The sequence below is a fragment of the Poecilia latipinna genome, unplaced genomic scaffold (genome assembly GCF_001443285.1).
Source record: "Poecilia latipinna isolate Pla-1442-1.1 unplaced genomic scaffold, P_latipinna-1.0 Scaffold3421, whole genome shotgun sequence".
Taxonomy (NCBI): domain Eukaryota; kingdom Metazoa; phylum Chordata; class Actinopteri; order Cyprinodontiformes; family Poeciliidae; genus Poecilia; species Poecilia latipinna.
In genome coordinates, this window is record NW_015116037.1 from 10,384 (window position 1) to 31,527 (window position 21,144).

The 21,144-nt window shown below is 36.0% G+C and overlaps 3 protein-coding genes and 1 long non-coding RNA gene across 5 annotated transcripts; 1 reads left to right on the forward strand and 3 right to left on the reverse strand.

Annotated features, from left to right (window-relative positions):
- The first annotated feature begins 314 nt into the window (after positions 1 to 314).
- On the forward strand, positions 315 to 3,821 carry LOC106940931 (uncharacterized). Its single transcript, XR_001423224.1, has 2 exons — positions 315 to 679; positions 2,807 to 3,821. It is a non-coding gene; the product is annotated as an uncharacterized LOC106940931 (long non-coding RNA).
- Positions 3,822 to 4,657: 836 nt separating this feature from the next.
- Positions 4,658 to 6,504, reverse strand: LOC106940927 (myelin-associated glycoprotein-like). The gene is made up of 4 exons (XM_015023816.1): positions 6,492 to 6,504; positions 6,058 to 6,441; positions 5,034 to 5,333; positions 4,658 to 4,959 (listed from the first exon to the last, which is right to left on the reverse strand). The coding sequence occupies exons 1-4, from the start codon at positions 6,502 to 6,504 to the stop codon at positions 4,673 to 4,675; spliced, it is 984 nt and encodes a 327-aa protein (XP_014879302.1). The 3' UTR covers positions 4,658 to 4,672.
- A 2,822-nt stretch (positions 6,505 to 9,326) lies between these two features.
- LOC106940928 (B-cell receptor CD22-like) lies at positions 9,327 to 10,891 on the reverse strand. Its single transcript, XM_015023817.1, has 4 exons — positions 10,790 to 10,891; positions 10,227 to 10,604; positions 9,676 to 9,975; positions 9,327 to 9,601 (listed from the first exon to the last, which is right to left on the reverse strand). The coding sequence occupies exons 1-4, from the start codon at positions 10,851 to 10,853 to the stop codon at positions 9,327 to 9,329; spliced, it is 1,017 nt and encodes a 338-aa protein (XP_014879303.1). The 5' UTR covers positions 10,854 to 10,891.
- A 2,986-nt stretch (positions 10,892 to 13,877) lies between these two features.
- Positions 13,878 to 18,572, reverse strand: LOC106940930 (O-acetyl-ADP-ribose deacetylase 1-like). 2 transcript variants are annotated; one of them, XM_015023819.1, is made up of 3 exons: positions 18,463 to 18,572; positions 18,259 to 18,371; positions 13,878 to 14,034 (listed from the first exon to the last, which is right to left on the reverse strand). In XM_015023819.1, exons 1-3 carry the CDS (start codon positions 18,556 to 18,558, stop codon positions 13,896 to 13,898), a joined length of 348 nt encoding a protein of 115 aa, XP_014879305.1. In that variant the 5' UTR covers positions 18,559 to 18,572; the 3' UTR covers positions 13,878 to 13,895. The 2 variants fall into 2 exon arrangements, with proteins under 2 accessions (XP_014879305.1, XP_014879304.1); XM_015023818.1 differs by lacking the exon at positions 13,878 to 14,034 and adding an exon at positions 17,608 to 18,172.
- Positions 18,573 to 21,144: the final 2,572 nt, after the last annotated feature.

Below are 21,144 nucleotides of genomic sequence, written 5' to 3' on the forward strand. Positions count from 1 at the left end.
TTGTAAATTGATTGTATCTGCTCTGTTTTAGACCATTTCTCTCTCCTGCCTGAAATGCACAAATATAAATTTCTTTTCCTTTGTCAGGAACTGGTTGTGAGGTAGACACGGTGAACCCAGGCTGAAGAGAGAGAAGTGATGATTTAACGAGTCACAAATACACAATCCAGGCAGCACAGGTGAGGGAACAGCAACGACCCTCACACTGGTAGCAACTGGTATAAAGGCAAAGACATATGACACAATAGATGAGGATCACAGATACAGGTGGGATTAAATACACAGGGAGTAATCAAGGAAACAGGACACAGCTGGGATCAATCAAGGGGAAAACACGGAGACCTAAATAAACAGAAAACTCAAATCCTCAGTCTCAACAGTTTAGGGTCATTCAGCTAAACAAAGTTTTGTCACCACTCAGACCCTTAGCTACTCTTCAGTCTATTAATTTGGGCCAACAGACCGCGTCAGATGCTATACACAAACTGGGTTCAGTTTACATATTTGAGTCGCTGGATTTCAAAGCCAAGTAGGCAAACGGATAAACTGCCAGAGACCAGGAGAGTAGGCAAAACCTTGAGGTGGAGGTGAAATGGAGAAGGCGGATAAAGGAGAGTGATGCCTCTTTAATGGAGGAATCTTTCTGGCATACGATGAAGAATGCGCGGGCTTTTTGCAGGTAGGACATAAAAATAAATACGCTGGTAAAAGGCTTTCATTTGGCAGCATTTAGCTGCTTCTGTTGTTGACAGTATTTCAAGGAAATTGCTGTTTGATTTACTGGAGGGCTAAATTAGGTGTTTGTGCCAACGGGAAGATTTTAAAAATTAGTGGTCTGTGCTTTTTTATATATATATATATATATATATATATATATATATATAATATGTGTATTTGTTCACGTGAGGGAGACCAAGAAAGCTGATTAAAGTTATGTGACCTAGCAAAGAGAAGAAGGGGGGAAAAAAAGTCAGTAAAGTCAAAGGTCCTTTGAGTAGATTTAAACATCCTGTTGAATGTGAGAGCGGCCACCGAGAGACGGATGTTGTCACGGCGATGCTAGCTGGTGTCCAGAGCTTCACAGTCTGTGATATACTGAAGCTATAGATCATCACATATGGATGTATCTATCTATATATGGATGGATGGACCACGATAAGCCAAGATTTATCAGCATTTGTGAGCTGCATGCCGCAAAATAGGATATGATCCGAGTCTTCCTCCTCTCTCCTAACATCGCTGAATACTAAAACGCAGCTGATAAAAAGTCTGGAAAGACGAATCATTTCTGTTTTGAAAGAGAACTGCAACATGGGTGACATCTCTCCCGGGCCCGGAGGGAAACTCATTTTAGCTGCTATTGAGATACTGCAAGCAATCTGTAACCAGAAGAGGAAACGACACAGCTGCAGTGTGTGGCTGATGAGGAGTAAGGAGGGGGGACAGCATCATTTAGTGACACATAGGCTATCTAAATTTAGCCCACCTACTCAAAATGCAGTCTTGACATGAAAACAGATGCAATCATGTCCTTTTGTCAAATGTGGTGGATTCTTCTAGCCGGTGGCGAGTAAGACCAACACAACGAGAAAAAAAGTATTTCTGGACTGTCTCTTTAAATACAGTGCAGTTTACAGTAATATATTCCCTTATGAGAGCCATTAAGACAGAGTTAGGGTTGAAGCTGACATTTAGAAGAGCAAACTCCCTGACTGCTTTTGATCTTAAGGCATTTGCCTGGGTGGCATGACAAACAAAGGTCTCCCCCACTCTTAATGAAATGTCAAACCATTAGCAGAAAAATGCCAGAGTTTACCGTGTTGGATCGGCTCCTTTCACAACACTCTCAACACGTATGTTTGAAGCCCATGTTGATCTTTACATGTTATTTTTGCAGAAAAAAAATGAGAGGAGAGCAACAAGCCAGTCTGTAAAAAAAAAAAAACCTATACATATGTGTGGTTGTAATATTTAGCAGATGAAATGCCAAAAATCTGATCAGATAATTGGCCTTGAGGGCAGAAAATAATGACGGTTGATGAATCTTGTGACAAATCCTAATTCAGTTTGACTCAGAGTCAAACAGCTGCAGGGACTTTTGGAACAAAAAAGGCTTGAAAGCATTATGCAGCATTCATCCATTTTCTACACACGCTTATCCTTTCAGAGTCTTTACCGATCCCCAGTGTTCACTGGGTGACACTCTGGACAGGTCCGCAGTCCATCACAGGACAACACAGGGACACACAGGACAAATCATAATGAATGCACAAACTCATTGGCTATAGACAATGGAGGGACTGAGAATATGCTATGGCCATTTTATTACCTACAGTGATAAAGAGAAGAAAAGAAGAATGCTGGAGAGTTATCCAACATGGAGTCAGTGACACTGTCCATAAGGAGAATAAGTGAAAAATGTCACTGTCAATAAAAGGAAGCCAGCTGGTCACTGAATTCTGTATACAATCATTTTAATGGCATGTAGAGTGGAAGAAAAATGTGCTGAGAAAAAGATGAACCAGAAACTGCAGCCTAAGGAAAACTGAGAGGAAATGCCTATAGGATCTCCACAAGAGTCTAGCAGGCCATATGAAGGCAGAATATAAGCTGTTATTGGATAAAACTACAGACCATAAGGAAAATAGTTAGTCAAGTGCGCCACCCAATGGTCAAAAGTTAAAAAACATGTTTTATGGGGGGCGGGGGAGGGAAATCAAAATAAATACCTTTTAGCACATGTTTAATAGAGTGTCCATCCAGATATTGAAGTAAATGGCTTCTACTTGTATATCACTTTATCAAGTCCAGAAGACCACAAAGGCTACAGCTGTTCCCCCTTTCACTCACACCTTGATGGAGGCTAGAAGCTACTGGATAGCAGCTACAGCTGGGCTCCATTAGGTCCTCTGACCCCCACCTGAAGACAAGGAATCGAACCAGCAACCTGCCGATTGCAAACTCCTTAAGAACACCTTGTGAAAAAATCCACATCAAAATGGAATTTTAAAATGTCATTGTTTAAGCTACAGAAACAAAAAATGGTTTAGGCTTTAAACTTTTTATTTTATTTTAAAGAATGATAAAAAAATTAAAAAAAAAAAAAACAACTTAAAAATGCACCATAATGCGTTTGCCTTTAGATGGCACCAGAGAGTTAAATCAACATTTGTCCAATCTTTCAGACATGAAACAGAGTTCAGGATGTTATTCTTTGGAGTCAGATGATTTTAGAGCTTCTTTAGTTGAAGCTCTGACCAAACACTGGGACTCTGAGTGTTTACTCGCATACCATACAAAATACTAGATATAAACACTAGTCAAATGTCTTTATTTGAAATTTAGGAGGACATAAAAAAAAACAATAAATTAAAACAAATGACAAATAATCAGAAAATTATCACATCAGAACATTTCAGGATGTTCCCTTTGATTAGTTTGTCAAATTAACAGTAAAAAAAAAAAGAGCAATGACACATTCTTCTTTTCTTTCAACCAAAACAAGACAAAGGCAGATTGATAACAAATATGTACAATTACAAACTTTTTTTTTTTAAACATTTGCTGGTTTATACATATGATGCTTAAGGTGTTGACTGATTGATTTAACACTAAAGCTGAATGTTCTTATCATCAAATTCAAAGTCAGCAGATATTAAACTCTCTCTCTCTGTGCTTCCAGTCTTTATTTTGTAACAGCAACTCATGGGTTAAATCTACAACTAATCAACAGCGACATTGCAAATGTTAAGATTATAAATGTTGCGTTTAAAATGGACAAAACATTTTCTGAGAACAAAAAATAAACAAAATAAAGCTCAGAACAAAATTATCTTCTTTTGTTGTTCACTTCAGCATAGAGACCCTCCAGACCGTCAGCAGACACTTTGACCTCTGCGTACAGCGTCTCCTGCTGCTCTCCATCCTGATCGGAGGCGGAGGAAGCTGGGAGGAAGTAGGAAGCTGGGAGGAAGTAGGAAGCTGGGAGGAAGTTCAGCTCTCCATAATAAAGTTCTTCCTCTGTCTTTTCAGCTGTCATTGGAACAGCAGGAGCCTCATTTCTTTCCATCTGTAGAAAGTATATATATTTTAGGTTTTATCTTGATGGTGTTGATTGTACCAAACAAAGAAGCAAAATTTTTGTTCACCTTAGTCTGTTGAGTTGAATGTCTGAACTTGAACAACCTGGAGGACATTAGAGATGTCAGAATGATTCTGGTGCGATTTATGAGACAACAGAAAAATTCAGACTGAGGTAAAGAGTGAAAGCTGATATGAAACATAGATAAGAGGCAAAACATCAAGAAAACGAATGCAAAAGGACAGGAGAAGCTGCAAAAACATTGGTTTGATTGGCAGATTCCAACTTTCACCTGCACATAATTGAAAGTTTCAATTTAGGAGAAAACAATGAATTTTTCCACATTCTTGATTTATAATCAGATCCAGGTGAAATGCCAGTGTTTTTAAACAACTTAAATGCTTTTTATCTATTGATACTCACCAAGCAACAACAGCCATGAGACAAATGAAACAAATACCTCCAGCTACCATGGGAAGCCAGTAAAGAACTGCAGGTGTTGGATGTTGGGAAAACACAATAAGTAAATATTCAAACCTGTAATTATAAGAATTAGATTTTTAAACAGAATGGACTTAATTAAGTTAAATATTAACCTTTCTCTTTCTGTTCATGACTAATTTTCATGCTGATGGAGATCAGTTGTGATCTTTGATTCCCCACATTATTTGTAGCCACACAGTAAAACGTTTCTTCCTTAGTAGCTTTGAAGCTGTAAACCTGCTCCACAGACACATTAAATGTTCCCTCTGTGCTGTTCCTGAACCAGGTGAATCTGGGTGGAGGTTTGGCTCTGCTGGAGCAGCTCAGCTCCACCCAGCTACCTGCTGACACCAAACCTGATGGACTGATGGATGCTGAGGTGTTTCTAGGAGCATCTGAGGAAAATGAGACACATGAACTTTATTGATCACAAACAGCTGAACCATGACCTGCTGACAGGATCACTTACATGAAACACTGAGAGTCACTTCTGTCTCTGCTGTCTTGTTTCCTCCAATCACAGGATATCTGGCAGAACATCTGATGTTGTATCCATCATGTGTGTCTGACAGAGTGATGTTCTCCTGGATTTTAGTTGTAAAGGTTCCATCTGTGTTTTTCTCTGTTTGTCTGAGAGAGTCTTGTTGGAGATTCCAGGTGAGTTGAGGAGGTGAGTGTGGACAGGGAGTGAAAGCTGAGCAGGTTACAGTGACAGACTGATGCTCCTTCAGGTCAGAGGGAACATTAATGCTGGGACTCCAAGGAGAATCTGGGGTTTCACATCAGATGCACATTTAAAATAATAAATATCGATTTACAGATTATTGTGTATGAAATCAGTTAATACAAGTATCGCTATACAATGCTATACTAATTCTATATCCACCATTTAAAAATGTAGTTTGATTGCATGTATTGGATTTCCTAATCATTATTGTTCGTGCAACACATTTACATATTTGCAGAACTGCAGTAACAGTTAAGATGATTAAGAAAAAAAGTTTTAACTTTAAAACAATTTTACTTAACAGAGGATTATTACTAAATAAGTCAAACTTTATTCATGATGCATCTTTCCTGACATTGGTAATAAAACACATTAATTGATTCTGTCCATAATAAAGCAGGATATATTTTAATTTTACACTAACTTACTGTAGATCTATTAAAATGTTATTTATTTTTCTAAAAACATTTAAACTTGACAATATCCTGCCCATTACAGATTTTTCATTCAACATTATTTTCCTTACTGAGAGTTTTGATGTGATTCTCCACAGCTACATCATGATGAATAGCAGAAGATGATAAAGAAAAATAATTTAAATCATCAAAACATTTCTGGACTCAAATCAAACTGTTGAAATTTGGCAGGTTGATTTTTTCATTCCACAGTAAATTATTAACTTTAGTGTTTTCTTTTAAACCAGAGATAATTTAATTACAAACATAAATATAAATGTCACAAACTTATAAAATAAAACCTCTCTTACCTTTAACGTTTATTTGAAGAGGATCAGCACAAGCTGTTGCTCTGAACGGTCCGTTCTCAATCCTGAAGAAGTATTTGTCTGTATAACTTGTATTTAAATCAGGAAACAGAGTGGTGCAGTTTCTCTCTCTCAGGTTTCCAGTGATATTCAGTGGATATTTGTTTACTGACCTACTGCTGTTGAAAATAACTACATTTGAATCACTGCTAAAAGCTAAATTATTTTTCATCCAGACTGCAATGATATTTATGCCGTCGTCAAACTGATCTGTTGTTTTAAAACTACATGGGATTTCCAGACAAGATCCACTCAGAGCTTCAATCTCCTTTGGTGCAGTGATGAAGAGGGCTGGTTGTATGTCATGACAGTATTCAGCAAAAACATCTGTAGAAACAGACAAATGATGAATATCATGGGGACTCAAATCTTTCTGCAGAGAAACTTCATGATCCACAAACTCCAGTTCAGCTGCAGCAGGTTACATGTGGATCAAATATTTCAGACCAGAAATGATTCAAGTGAATGAAAGGAAGAGAACAAACATCTCACCTGGATTGAAGAAGACACTCAGTAACATACTGACTATCAGCATGTTCTCACACAGAGCCGCCATCAGACTCTGATTGTCGTCCTTCAAGATCTTCAATGGAAACATGATGAAAACAGCTGCTTTACTTTGGTGACTTAATTTAAGAAACTCTGAAGCAAAACTATATTTTTACTACATTATCAAATTTATATGATGAAAGTAAATCACCATCTTCAAGTAGAGAAGGTTTGGGTTGTTATAAATTAAACACCTCAAACATAAAACTCAAATCAAACTTGATTTTTGATCATGAAGCTGAGAATGATTCACTGTACAAAGTATGTTAGAAATCATGAAAACTGTAAATATGACAAAAAGTAGAAAAAACATTAAATAAAATTCACAATCATTAACTTACCAAATGGTCTGCAGTTAAAACAGAAATGCTTTAATTTTTTCTAAATAATTAATTTTCGTTGATCAGCTGCACCTCCGATTTTCTCACAGAGAATGACACAGAAAACCAGAGTTGATGTTTAAAGATCAGCTCTGAGGAAGAGGAAGTTGATGTTAGCAACATTCTGCAATCATCATATTAACATAATGTTTAACATTTGATTGACGATACACAAATAAAATATTACATCTAATCTTCTCACTCTTAAATGTAGCACATTATTTAATCCAGGTAAATTACACAGTTTTCTTTTGGCATAAAGACACTTACAGATCTCAGAGATGATGTTTGAGTTTATCTTTTCTCAGCATCTTTCACAACCAGACTAACTTCCTCTTTTACGTCAATGACTCAACTTTTTCTGCATTTCATCTCTTATGCTAAAGAGTTCAGAGGGGGAAGTAAGAAAAAAGAAAAGGCTTCTGTAAATGTTTGCAACAGTGTGAAATTGATAGTCAAAGGAATAATTTTCAGTGACACATCATACAGAAACATAACAGGATGTAATATGTATCATGACTTTCTGATGACATGGCCCACAAACTGGATTGGTTTTGGCCTAAGGACCCGCCGTACTGTAACTCCAGACAGTGATGCTGGTCACTTCCTTTGGTAGCAGAGGAAGCCAATCAATGAGATGAGCACGGCAGAAACCATTTCAAGTTATTTTAACTTAATTTTCTTAAAGAATGAAAAGTGATTATATTTTACAAAAAACATATTTACAACTCATAATTAAAAAAATTTATTGGATTTTATGTTTTTTCCATCTTCCCTCCAACTTTCTGCGGCTCCCATGTCGCCCCCTGGCGGCCACACGAAATGTTACAGTAGCTCTTCCTCCCAACAGCTCTAATACTTCATAACCACTGAGCCCAACAAACTCCATAAGTGTTTAAAACTCTACTATCATTTGCACATTCCTGTTTGCACAATTTCTCAACTCTTCTAAATAATATTTTGTCGTTGTTTTTTAATCACATCTTTTACATTTTTCTTCTCTAAATTAACCAACTCAGCTGCACATAACTTTCAATCTGATTATGCTATTTTTGTAATAACTGCACAGCGTTATCTTTCTTATATTCTAAGTTTGTCTTATTTATACGTCGTTCAATGTTTGGATGTGTTTGTTCCTGCTCACCATGAACCTGCTGTTGTGACACCTGAATTTCCCAACAGTGTCATGTTGTGTAAATTTTTCTTTGACAAAGAGTGAGGAAAAACTGTTTCAAAACCCAAAGAACCAGACAACGAATACATTCTTAATCAGTATTTATTCGAAGGCTCTACAGCGTTTGACGTCTCTGCTCACTGATGGCAGTAAGGAGAAAGAGCCCTGAGCAAAATAAAACTTACAGTGTTTTAGGAAGGGTTTCATTCCATTCACATAGTTGACAAACTACTTGGTTACAGAACATACAGCAAGCACACATATCTTCTTTCACCAGGGGAGTCAAACACGTCATGGGGTGCATAGAAGAAACAGTCTAATAACTTCATTGTAATACCAGGGCCAGAGAAACTTTCTCATGAGGATGTGTGTCACACAAGAATCATAATACTGTTAAGCATTGATTTAGCTCATAATCATAGTAACACTAAAATATATTCTTTCTGTTCTAATGTCACAATGTTTTCTTTGCTAATAAGATTTTCAGTCTGTTGAATGAAGCTCAGGTGAAAATGATGTCAACATCTGACACATTTTACAGAGTCCAGGCAAAGAACGTCACAGAGAGTGTTGGAAGCTGGCATGAGGAAAGAGCAGAAGACTAAAAAAATATGATAATAAAAATAACTCACATTACTTTTCAAATATCACCATNGTGCGATTTATGAGACAACAGAAAAATTCAGACTGAGGTAAAGAGTGAAAGCTGATATGAAACATAGATAAGAGGCAAAACATCAAGAAAACGAATGCAAAAGGACAGGAGAAGCTGCAAAAACATTGGTTTGATTGGCAGATTCCAACTTTCACCTGCACATAATTGAAAGTTTCAATTTAGGAGAAAACAATGAATTTTTCCACATTCTTGATTTATAATCAGATCCAGGTGAAATGCCAGTGTTTTTAAACAACTTAAATGCTTTTTATCTATTGATACTCACCAAGCAACAACAGCCATGAGACAAATGAAACAAATACCTCCAGCTACAATGGGCAGCCAGTAAAGAACTGCAGCTGTTGGATGTTGGGAAAACACAATAAGTAAATATTGAAACCTGTAATTATAAGAATAATATATTTAAACATGATGGACTTAATGATGTTAAATATTAACCTCTCTTTTCACTGATTATATTCACGAGAATAAATGATGAAGTCTGATTCCCCAGATGATTTGTAGCCACACAGTAAAACTCTCCTCCCTCAGTAACATTGAAGCTGTAAACTTTCTCCACAGACACATTAGTGGCTCCATCTTTGTTGTTCCTGAACCAGGTGAATCTGGGTGGAGGTTTGGCTCTGCTGGAGCAGTTCAGCTCCACCCAGCTACCTGCTGACACCAAACCTGATGGACTGATGGATGCTGAGGTGTTTCTAGGAGCATCTGAGGAAAATGAGACACATGAACTTTATTGATCACAAACAGCTGAACCATGACCTGCTGACAGGATCACTTACATGAAACACTGAGAGTCACTTCTGTCTCTGCTGTCTTGTTTCCTCCAATCACAGGATATCTGGCAGAACAGCTGATGTTGTATCCATCATGTGTGTCTGACAGAGTGATGTTCTCCTGGATTTTAGTTGTAAAGGTTCCATCTGTGTTTTTCTCTGTTTGTCTGAGAGAGTCTTGTTGGAGAGTCCAGGTGAGTTCAGGAGGTGAGTGTGGACAGGGAGTGAAAGCTGAGCAGGTTACAGTGACAGACTGATGCTCCTTCAGGTCAGAGGGAACATTAATGCTGGGACTCCAAGGAGAATCTGGGGTTTCACATCAAACATCTTCAGTTAAATACTCCAGATAATAAACTGTTTCTAAAATTTAAGCTGCTTCATTTAATTCCAGACATTTTTCTATATATTTTATCCCAATCCCAAATAATTTATTGTTCCATAGTTTGGATAGTCACATTGAAACTATGTTTCATATGAAAAAAATGAAAAAGAGACTATAAAGATACTATAAAATAAATAATGAATAATACGGTATCAAAAGTAATATTTCTTCTTACCCTTAACTGTTATGTGAAGAGGATGACATACATCTGTTGCTCTGAACGGCCAGCTCTCAATTCGTAGGTAGTAACTGTCAGTATGACTCGTCTTTAAATCAGGAAACACAGTGGTGCAGTCTTCCTCTCTGAGGTTTCCAATCATTTTCAGTGAATTTTTGTTAACTGATCCACTGCTGTTGAAAATTACAGCCTCTGGATTCTTATTGACATTTGACTTATTTTGCAACCAAACTCCATACTTGGGTTTAGTGATGTCATATGTGGAATGTGTTGAACTGAAGCTACATGGGATTTGCAAACAAGATCCACTCAGAGCTTCAATCTCTCCAGGTACGTTAGCAATAAGGACTTTATTGGGACAACCAGTCAAATTACCTGTAAAAACAGAAAAATGTCTAAAATAATGTGGAGCAAAATTTGTCTGAATAAAAAACTTGATGATCCTCATGATTCAGCTGCATCATGTTACATATGGAAACTTTAAACTTCATCAGAATAATTCAGACTAGAAATGATTCACATAATGTCTCCAAATGAAAGGAAGTGAACAAGCATCTCACCTGGATTGAAGAAGACACTCAGTAACATACTGACTATCAGCATGTTCTCACACAGAGCCGCCATCAGACTCTGATTGTCGTCCTTCAAGATCTTCAATGGAAACATGATGAAAACAGCTGCTTTACTTTGGTGACNATTAATTATATGGAAGCAGATCAGACTAAGATACAAAAACAACCACTGGATTATGTTGGGAATGGAAATCCCAATCGATGAATCATAATTTGTATCGACACATGGAGCATAAAATCAGCCAAGAAAAGCATTCAAACTTTACCTATGTTATTAACTTTCAGCGCTGAAAGGAGACGCTTTACCATTACATCTGAGAAGAGTTTCTAAAAAAGTCTGTGCAGCGTCTGAGGAGAAGGAGGAGGGCAGCTGATTATATGGACTGAAGACACTCCCTGAAATCACACCATGTCTCTGTGGCCTGAGAAAATGTTTCTTTTTCGTGAGAAATGGACTTTGGTGTCCAACATGAATCAAAAATGTAACTCTTTACTATGGGCCCTTTGTCTAAAAGCTTGTGACTCTTTCTCGACCTTGGTAAAGCGTCTCAACAACACCTACTGTAAAGTCCTGTTACAATGCGGGACTTGGTGTGAAAAACTTTTGCAAGTTTTCACAATTTATTTGGTTTTATTTTAATGATAAATACAAAACAGCACATTTTATTGAAGTGAAAGTCTTTTGGTTAATTCTTTAATATAATAATGTTTCCTAAAAGCAAAGGCTATCTATTACACCAGACACCAGAGATGATCTTAAATGTGAATCTGTTATAGTTGTACAAAATAATGTTTGCTATGTGAACATCTCTTTAAGGCTGAAGACTTGCACTTTTATGCAGGAGTGGTGATAATCTTGTAATGTAGAATTCTCTATTCTGTTCAAAACAAATTTTATCTTTTAAGGAAATTTGCAGCACATTTTATTCACATTTTTATTAGCTCTAGTTACTTAAAATGGCCTTTTGTTTCATTCCTCAGAAATAAATCCATCAGGTCAGACTTAAGAAAACCAGTATGGTAGTAAAATTCTTTCTGGTTCATGTCTCGTAATCTCCTTCCCTCCTGCTCCCAACCTCTTCTTCCACCACCAATACAAACATGTATTCAGTTCAGCATAGATAAATTAAAATAAAACTCAGTACCTTCATCATAAAATGGTTTTGATGTAGTTTGTGTCCCATACTGCTAGAGGTGCAGACTATCGTTCCCCCGCAGTTCTTAAATGACACATTGGGATCCTGCTGCCACTGAAAAATGGGTGTTCCTCCATTAGGACCAGATACTTACTATCTCTGTGACTGGCTGGTGGCTTATCTTTAAACAGCTATTGGTGCATCAAATAACTGCTCACTCTAATAGACAAAGTCTCTGTTCTTTTGAGACTTCAATCAGAATGTTTTCTTTTACCAACTGAGTTTTGTGCACCATGTTCCAAACCTAACTAAAATCTGATTAAAGATGAAGACCTTTGCTTTGATACAGGAATGGTGATAATCTTGTCATGCGTTAATTTTTCTATTCTGTTAAATTGAAAAAATAAAAACAGGTGTCCCATATGGAGGTGTAGACTGTCCTTCCCCTGAAGTTCTTAAATGAAACATCAGGATCCTGCTGCCCCTGGGAAATGGCATTTCCTCCACTGGGACCAGTTACTTACTATCTATGACTGGCTGGTGGCTTATCTTTAAACAGCTATTGGTGAATCAAATAACTGCTCACACTAATAACCTACCAGAGAGTCTCTGTTCTTTTGAAAGTTCAATCAGGATGTGTTCTTTATCAATGAACTGCACAACAACTGTCTATAGAACATAAATGAGGAGATAATTTGTACAAATCAAATACAGAGGAAGGTGTATGACACCTTTGCCTGACTATTGCATTCTGTATTTTATCTTACTTTTACTGATGTTACAGTCTCTGCGTATCAGAGGAAAGAAAAACTTGATGTAAGTGCATAATATTTATTTTTAGATAATTTTCTTTCATGTTTAATTTATTACTTTATAAGTGTGCATGAGCTAAAAAAGAAAAAAAAAACTTACAGCAAAAATCAGTTGAGGGATGGTTGCTGCTTTTTATAATTATCTTCTGCTCATCCTGAAAACACAATTTTATAATATTCTATCAAAAAGAAGAAAGTGTGTATTTCAGGAAAGTCTATATTGTCTACAGACAGAAGGTAGCTCTGCCTTTTTCTGGGCTGCTATAAATACATCATCATTTTTCCATACTGCATCAAATGAGATAGTATTTGAGTTTTTGCTCATTCTATTTGATACTTTTTGCATGACCTACTAAACTTCTGTGGTAAACCTTGTAACTTTTAAGTGTAAGCTTAGATCACTTGTAGACCATGTAGATTGGTGAAATAATGGTTCACCATGTATATTGGTGTAAACCAGTGTTGTGTATAGACTCATGTCTAAACAAGGGTTACATGTAGCACTAAAGTTCATTTTTTGAGGCAAAACTAAGAATTTTTAAAATGTTTTCCAATACATTTCTCACATACCACAGCCTGGTCCGAGCAGGTAAAGGTCATCCCTCGCAATAATAAGCTGCTGTTGTCAGAAACCATTATCTTAAGTTTTATTTACAAAGCAATTTTCAAAGACACAGCATAATTCACAACATAATTTACAGAACACACAGTCTAAAAAGTCTAAAAACAAGCTTATGAATCAAAATAAAGTCATGACAAAAAAAATCTTGTGAAAACATTCTTGTTCCTGAATTTGGGTCAGAAAATATAGGAGCAAACTCTTCCACAATTTCAATTTACATATTTACATAGCAACATCAGTGTTTGCAATAAGTTTTGCATCTTATATGAATCAATGGCAGGAAACTGAGTTTTCATCGTGGTACTTTTATTTGAAGAACTTTTATTCCTTAGATAAAAGTACTGCAGAAGTTTCTATATCTAGTGAATATGAATTCTATGTTTCAGGAAAATACATAAAATTATTTCACCATGAAGGTAGTTTCCTTAGTTATTGTTTCCTTAAAACTGTTTAAGGAATGTTGATTTCATTCAGAATATATAAAATTATAAAGGATTTTAAGCAAAAGAAACAATGAAAATGTACTACATGGCATGCATCTGCAGCTTTAACCCAACACAGGGCAGGCTGTACACTGTGATGGAGATATTTGTTTCTTTAAAGACCTGTTCCAGGATCTTTGATACTTTTGACCACTGCAGCTGGTCCAGGCCACAGCCAATTCTGAGGGAGAGACACGGGACAAACAATTATTCACAATAAAGAAGAAGATTTAAGGGTATTTATTATAGTTGTTATGTATCCGTAGTAGTTCCTACAAACCAGGGTATTGATATCCTATTGACACCATTTTGTAAACAGTGAGACTTCATGTCTTCCAGACTCTGTCTCAGGCTGACATGTCGGTTTCTGGCTGGCTTTTTTCTATGTGATCTGAGATGCATAATAGGAAACACACAGTTACAAGATTGAATAATGAAGCAACTTTTGGACCTATGCAAACCAGGGGTTTTCTCCAAACGCTAGCTACTTGGAGAAAACTATAACAATAAAGTGCCGAGTTGGTAACAGCGCTTACTACAGCCTTGCTTAACTCCTCTCCATCTACCCCAACACTTGGCTGTGTCACTTTGTGCTTTGGCTGAGTCACTCTGTGTCACCATCCATTTTAGCTGAATTTTTTTTCTTCAAAATTTGTCAAGGGGGACTTCAGTCCAAGTTTATAGTAAACTACAATAAGCTGGGTTTTCTGTTTGCCTCAAAAATGAACTTTTTGATGTTACCAAAAAATACCAATCTTTGCTTTCGTCAACCTATAAAACATTGCTAATCATTTAACATCTTCTGTTGAGACGGACAGTTTGCTTTGTGAGGCACCGCGTCACTGGGAGGGAACTGAAAGGATAACATTGATCATTTATAAGCTTATCAATTACAAGAGGTGAACTGTCTGTTGGTGAACATTAGTGAACAGATAGTATGTGAATTTGTGCAACAAACATTGAAAGAAAAAAATTATATAAAACAATTTTTAAGGGTGTGCTGTGGTGGCTCAGGGGTTCAGCACAACCCACATATGGAGGCTTCAGTCCTCGACGTGGCCGTCGCAGGTTCAATTCCCAGTCTGACGACCTTTGCTGCATGTCTTCCCCTTCTCTCATTACCCTGTTTCCTGATAGTTAATTAACTATCAAATAAAGGCCACTAGAGCCGATAAAACCTTTAAAAAACCCCATAATTTTTAACATATTAAAATTATTTCTAAACAGATTTACCCTAATACAGTAATTTTTGAAAACTTCAATAATTTGTAATAAAAGCCTTAACAGCAACAACAGCAGAAATAATTTTTCATATCAATATGCAGTGAAGACCAGTTGCTGATTTAAACTGTTTGAACATTCCTTGATTTCCGTGCTTAACTCATTCCACAGTTGAGGACTACAAACTAAACTAAAAAGTTCACCTGACCATTCCTAGCAGACAGAGTTAAAACTCAAATCAAGGTTGTCAAAAACATAAATTGCAGGGTTGTTTTTTTATTTTTTTTTTTGGTCACTATCTTTTCGATTACACAGCACAATGTAACAGTACGAATTCACAACATAGATGAATTTGAAAGTTTATAAATTTTAGTAGAGAGAAAAAAATACTTTGTTAGCTTGTGTTTCTGACTTTACTGCGATCACATATTGACGAGCAACAAAAAAAAAAGACTGTCAACTACTTTAAAAAAAAAAAAAATAAATAACTTACTTGCAAAAGGGAGAAGGTAACAGATGAAAGTTTGTATCCTGTATGGCTCGGGTCTGGCTGCAAGTACATCCTTGATCGTAAACTAAACATGTTCTTATTTCACCGATGCAAAACCTTACATTAGACGAAGCAGAAGGTTTCCTGTGTGGTCATTAGCAGGTCAGGGTCTAAGCAAAGTCCTGCCTCTGAGGTAATAAAAAAAAATCTACTAAATTAACATTTCAGCTAAATTGCCCAATCACCTTTTTCATCCTAATGAAGTAAACTGTTGGTGATGACATATTCACTAAAGGGATTTATTATTTAAAAAATTGTTAATTTACAAGAAAACAATATGAAAATGATACATTTTCAGTAAAGAGAGAATCCAAAGTGCTAAAACATTCAGATATACAAGAAAGTACAGTGCAGGAGCGTAAAAAATGTAAGAAAGTAAATAACCGCATATTTCAACATATTCCATTTCTCTAATAGATTGACAATTATATGGGATACATGGTTTATAAAGTTAAGAATTAGAAAAAAAAATCTGAAAAGTGTGGTGGACTTGTGGATCTACTGATGCAGTTTTGCTTCAGAATTGAATTTGGAGACCAGGTCTGAGTAGATATGCTTCTGTGGTGATGTTTTCCTGTTTTCTTTTGTTTTCCTGTTTTTCTATCCAACTTTTCTCCTTTCAGGAAGGTTTATTTCCTACAACACTTGATGCTAGTACACAGTTGCATGCATGTTCTTGCCCTGGTGTTTTGAAGATGGCAACCAGTAATTGAACCATAGATGGTACTAAATGGATTTTAGGAAAGATATTGAGGAAAAATAAGGTTGAACGATTGAATAGAATCACTAACAGAATGGGCAATGCCTTTTTAATTTATTTTATTGTTTTGCTGTGTCTGCCTCTTGGTGCAGACAGGATGATAAAAATGTTCCTCATATGTCTTGTGCAGGTATTGGTAGTTGTAGCGTAAACGTAGAGGTCAGGCATACAGCTTGTTTCAGTCACAGAAAAAAGAAAAAAAAATCAAATATTAAAATAGTAGTCCATAAACAAATATTAAATAACAGACTCTTCTTGTTCCTGTGTGTTTCAGCCTGACACACATGAACAAGAAGATTTTTTAAAGCTGGTTCATTTTGGTTTACAATGAAATGCACAAAGCTAATCTTTAATTACGCATTTATTTTTATATGGGGTCAGGTTTGACTAGAGGCCGAGCTATCAAACTTCCACTCAATCCTGTTATTCTTGTGCTCTAATCTCTATGAAACAGTATGTTCTTTAATCGTTTGTTAGTGCTATGGTGTTTTTCTTTTGTTTCTCTAGATAGGAGAGGAGTTTAAAATGATAAATAGAAAACTACCTGACAGGAAAAAAAAAACTAAAGACACGGAAAGCAATTCTAACTTAATTTAAAATGATTAACATGTACTAATATTAATAATTTTGTACATGTTTGATGGCTTAGTAAATACTTGTTGAGTTAGGGAACAGTAGAACCAGATTTCCTTGACTGTTTTTTTAAATAAGCAACAGCTTAAAGTGGCTGCTGGGTTATCTGATACAAGCCGAGTGCAGCACAGAGAAAGAAACAGCAAAAACTTGTTCATAGGATTAAGCTATTGTAATAATTGTAACAGTATGCTTGTCTTATTATTATTCTAAAATGTATTGATGGTTGACAGTTTACCGGTTCCACATATCTTTGACTTTTACTATTTCCCATCCCTAGCTGGGGTAAAGTGACAGTTGTAAAGGTACTGTTGGTTTATCTGATGCAGGCTGAGCTCAGCAGCTGGAGCTGCACAGAGAAAGAATTCATTCTGTGNGTCTAAAAACAAGCTTATGAATCAAAATAAAGTCATGACAAAAAACCTTGTGAAAACATTTTTGTTCCTTAATTTGGGTCAGGAAATAGAGGAGGAAACTCTTCCACAATTTCAATTTACATATTTATAGGAAAGTTTCATTTTCAACAACTATATAATTTTAGAATTAAAAAAAATGTAGTGACAGAGTGCAACATCAGAGTTTGCAATAAGTTTTTGCGTCTTATATGAATCAATGGCAGGAAACTGAGTTTTCATCGTGGTACTTTTATTTGAACAATATCGCTTTTATTCCTTCGATAAAAGTGCTTCAGAAGTTTCTATATCTAGTGAATATGAATTCTATGTTTCAGGAAAAAATACATAAAATTATTTCACCATGAAGGTAATATGAGTTTAACTATATTCTGATATGAGTGGTGAAAAAGGACACAATGTTGTATTTACCCCTGTTTTCCACCCTCATTTGTTTATTTTACATCAGTGGGATGTTAAAAGTTTTGCATCTAAACATCTTATGGGGAGGTTTTTATAGTTTCCTTAGTTATTGTTTCCTTAAAACTGTTTAAGGAGTGTTGATTTCATTCATAATTTATAAGATTATAAATGATTTTAAGCAAAAGAAACAATGAAAATGTACTACATGGCATGCATCTGCAGCTTTGACCCAACGCAGGGCAGGCTGTACACAGTGATAGAGATATTTGTCTCTTTAAAGACCTGTTCCAGAATCTTTGACACCTTTGACCACTGCAGCTTGTCCAGGCCACAGCCAATTCTGAGAGACACGATACAAACAATTATTCCCAATAAAGAAGAAGAATGAAGGGTATTTATTATAGTTATGTAGTAGTTTCTACAAACCGGGGTATTGATATCCTATTGACACCATTTTGGAAGCAGTGAGACTTCATGTCTTCCAGACTCTGTCTCAGGCTGACATATGTCGGTTTCTGGCTGGCTTTTTTCTTTGTGATCTAACACAAATAATAGGAAAGATACAGTTACCAGATTGAATAATGAACCAACTTTAGTCCTATGCAGTAAAATTGACTGTGGTATATTTACCAGATAGTAGATGAAACGTTGATCATGTGGCAGGACAGCACACTGCCCTGGCATCTTCTCTATTTGGACATACATTAAAAATGCAAAACAGGACATGAGTTAGCACTTGATGTTGATTGTTATTGACATCTGACTTATATTGCAACCAAACTCCATACTTGGGTTTAGTGATGTCATATCTATCATCTGTTGAATTGAATTTACATGGGATTTGCAAACAAGATCCACTAAGAGCTTCAATCTCTCCAGGTACGTTAGCAATAAGGACTTTATTGGGACAACCAGTCAAATCACCTGTATAAACAGAAAAATGTCTAAAATAATGTCGAGCAAAATTTGTCTGAATAAAAACTTCATGATCCTCATGATTCAGCTGCATCATGTTACATATGGAAACTTTAAACTACATCAGAATAATTCAGACTAGAAATGAATGTCTCCAAATGAAAGGAAGTGAACAAACATCTCACCTGGAATGAAGAAGACACTCAGTAACATACTGACTATCAGCATGTTCTCACACAGAGCCGCCATCAGACTCTGATTGTCGTCCTTCAAGATCTTCAATGGAAACATGATGAAAACAGCTGCTTTACTTTGGTGACCTAATTTAATTAATATATATATTTTTTTTCACCACATTGTCAAATACATAATATGATGAAAGAACATCGCTGAGTTCAAGTAGACCAATTTGGATTAGAATTATAAATTGAACACATTCCAGTGAGAAACTGTAATGGAAAAAAAAAAAAAAAAGAAAAAACAGGTGCACCCAAAGGTCTCACAAAGTGGGTGAACCACAGAGAACTGAGCTGTTTTTTTTTATTTAGTGTTGTTTTTTTTTACTTACAGGGCCTGAGCTCCTCTTTTGTCCTTCATTTCATATATGTGTGCGCGTGCGTGTGTAAGCAGGATGTGATGAAGTGTGAAGTATAAAAAGCTCTGTGCATGGGGTGGAGTCAGTGTGTTCTCATCCCCAATCCTTCAACATAACAGAACAATGTCTATTTTTCTAGACCAATGTCCAGTGTCAAAGAGCGGCTTGCTAACAGGAAGTGTGTAAACCACTTATTGGTTTCGCATTTACTGTCAAACAACACATATTCTTTTATATATAAAGACCATCAATTATGAGAAGAAGACTTTTATGTTACAGGCACCAAAACAGCTGTAAGGTGACTTTATTAGAAAACTGATTAAAATGCTACTTTAAATAGACATTACAAAGAAAAGAAGACATTTATATTTGTCTTCAAGTAATAAATTGACAAAAGATTCCTGGAAGACATGTAGAACTTTGCTTCCCATGCAGAAGAAGATCTTTGGGTCTCTAAAGTAGCAAGTATCATAGATAATGTTTGTAAATGACAAGAAAACAAAGATATTCCTCTAGAAAAACTCTATATGAATGCCTGATATTTGAGGCAGGGCTTTGGCTTGGTCTCAAACAGAAGGGAGGGATCTAGTGTAGCATTTATAAGAATTATTTAACTTACTGTAAACATACTTGTGTGTGTAAGCCGGATGTGATAAAGTGTGAAGTATGACATGCTGTGTACAACTCTTATTGGGGCTCTGCTTCTCTGGTTAGTTCAGTGACAGAGTCTTCAAACGCTGTTTGGTTCAAATGAAGCATTTAAGACAAAGTCTGAATTGAATAAATGTGAAGGAACTTTTCTCTGATTTATGGAACAATTTCCTTTCCCTTTTAAAGAATTTCCACCGCAAAATGTAGAGACAGATTCACTATACAAAGTTTTTCAATCATAAAAATTGAAAACAGGGCAAAATATAGAAAACACTGAAAAACATTAACACTAACTTACCAAAAGGTCTGCAGCCAAACCAGATACTGTCCAGTTCTTAACTAATTTTAGTTGATGAGCAGCAGAACAACCACTTCCTGTTACTTTAGAGAGAGTGACACAGAAATTCATACTTGATGTTTATTGGACAACTCTGAGGAAGAGGAAGTCGCATTTATGCAAATTTCTGCTGTCATTTTTTAAACATCTTATTCACACTTGACTCACAATAATCAACTAAAGCAACAAATGTGATCTTCTCACTTCTAAATGTAGCAGATTATTTAATCCAGGGAGGTTTTTGAGCTTTCCGATCACCTGAATCTGTGACACAATCAGAGCAGTTCACAGTGTGAATATTAAATATATTGGGTCACAAACTGATGAATTATTTCAGTGAAATGCTCCTCAAACAACAACATGCATCAGAAGCTTTTCTTATGGGAAGGTTAGAAATAAATGCAGGAATAGTCCTTTATAAATGTATTTCTGTATTCAGGACAGTCCAAACTAAACTACTTTCTGAACTTCTTTGAGAACAACATTATGTAAAAACTCCACAAGAGATTTGAAATTCTGTAAACCATAAACGTCCCGATTTTCAAGGCTTCTTGGTCAACATGGTGCTGAATAACCGGAAACAGTTCAAACTAGATCATGAGATTTTATTCATTTTTATCATAGGTTTGAATTTCTAACAGCATTATGACTTGCTTCTACTGAAATGTTCACAGAATAACATCGACAGATGTCACTGCAGTGTAATGAAGCAGCTGTGGGGGCATACAATGACAATTTAAAAAAAAAAAATCATAAAAATGTCCTTTCTGTGCCATTTGATAATCACAGCAATTTGGATGTTAAAGGACACTTA

What these genes read in the sequence shown, in the direction of transcription:
- LOC106940927 (XM_015023816.1), bottom strand. An exon ending in TCTTCAAATAAACGTTAAAG is followed by an intron (nt 5,334 to 6,057) that starts GTAAGAGAGGTT and finishes GTGAAACCCCAG; the next exon opens with ATTCTCCTTGGAGTCCCAGC. An exon ending in AGTGACTCTCAGTGTTTCAT is followed by an intron (nt 4,960 to 5,033) that starts GTAAGTGATCCT and finishes CATTTTCCTCAG; the next exon opens with ATGCTCCTAGAAACACCTCA.
- LOC106940928 (XM_015023817.1), bottom strand. Translation starts at nt 10,853, where the DNA reads ATGGCGGCTCTGTGTGAGAACATGCTGATAGTCAGTATGTTACTGAGT. An exon ending in GAGTGTCTTCTTCAATCCAG is followed by an intron (nt 10,605 to 10,789) that starts GTGAGATGCTTG and finishes CTGTTTTTACAG; the next exon opens with GTAATTTGACTGGTTGTCCC. An exon ending in AGTGACTCTCAGTGTTTCAT is followed by an intron (nt 9,602 to 9,675) that starts GTAAGTGATCCT and finishes CATTTTCCTCAG; the next exon opens with ATGCTCCTAGAAACACCTCA.
- LOC106940930 (XM_015023819.1), bottom strand. Translation starts at nt 18,558, where the DNA reads ATGTCCTGTTTTGCATTTTTAATGTATGTCCAAATAGAGAAGATGCCA. An exon ending in AACGTTTCATCTACTATCTG is followed by an intron (nt 18,372 to 18,462) that starts GTAAATATACCA and finishes TATTTGTGTTAG; the next exon opens with ATCACAAAGAAAAAAGCCAG. An exon ending in AATAGGATATCAATACCCCG is followed by an intron (nt 14,035 to 18,258) that starts GTTTGTAGAAAC and finishes TCTCTCCCTCAG; the next exon opens with AATTGGCTGTGGCCTGGACC.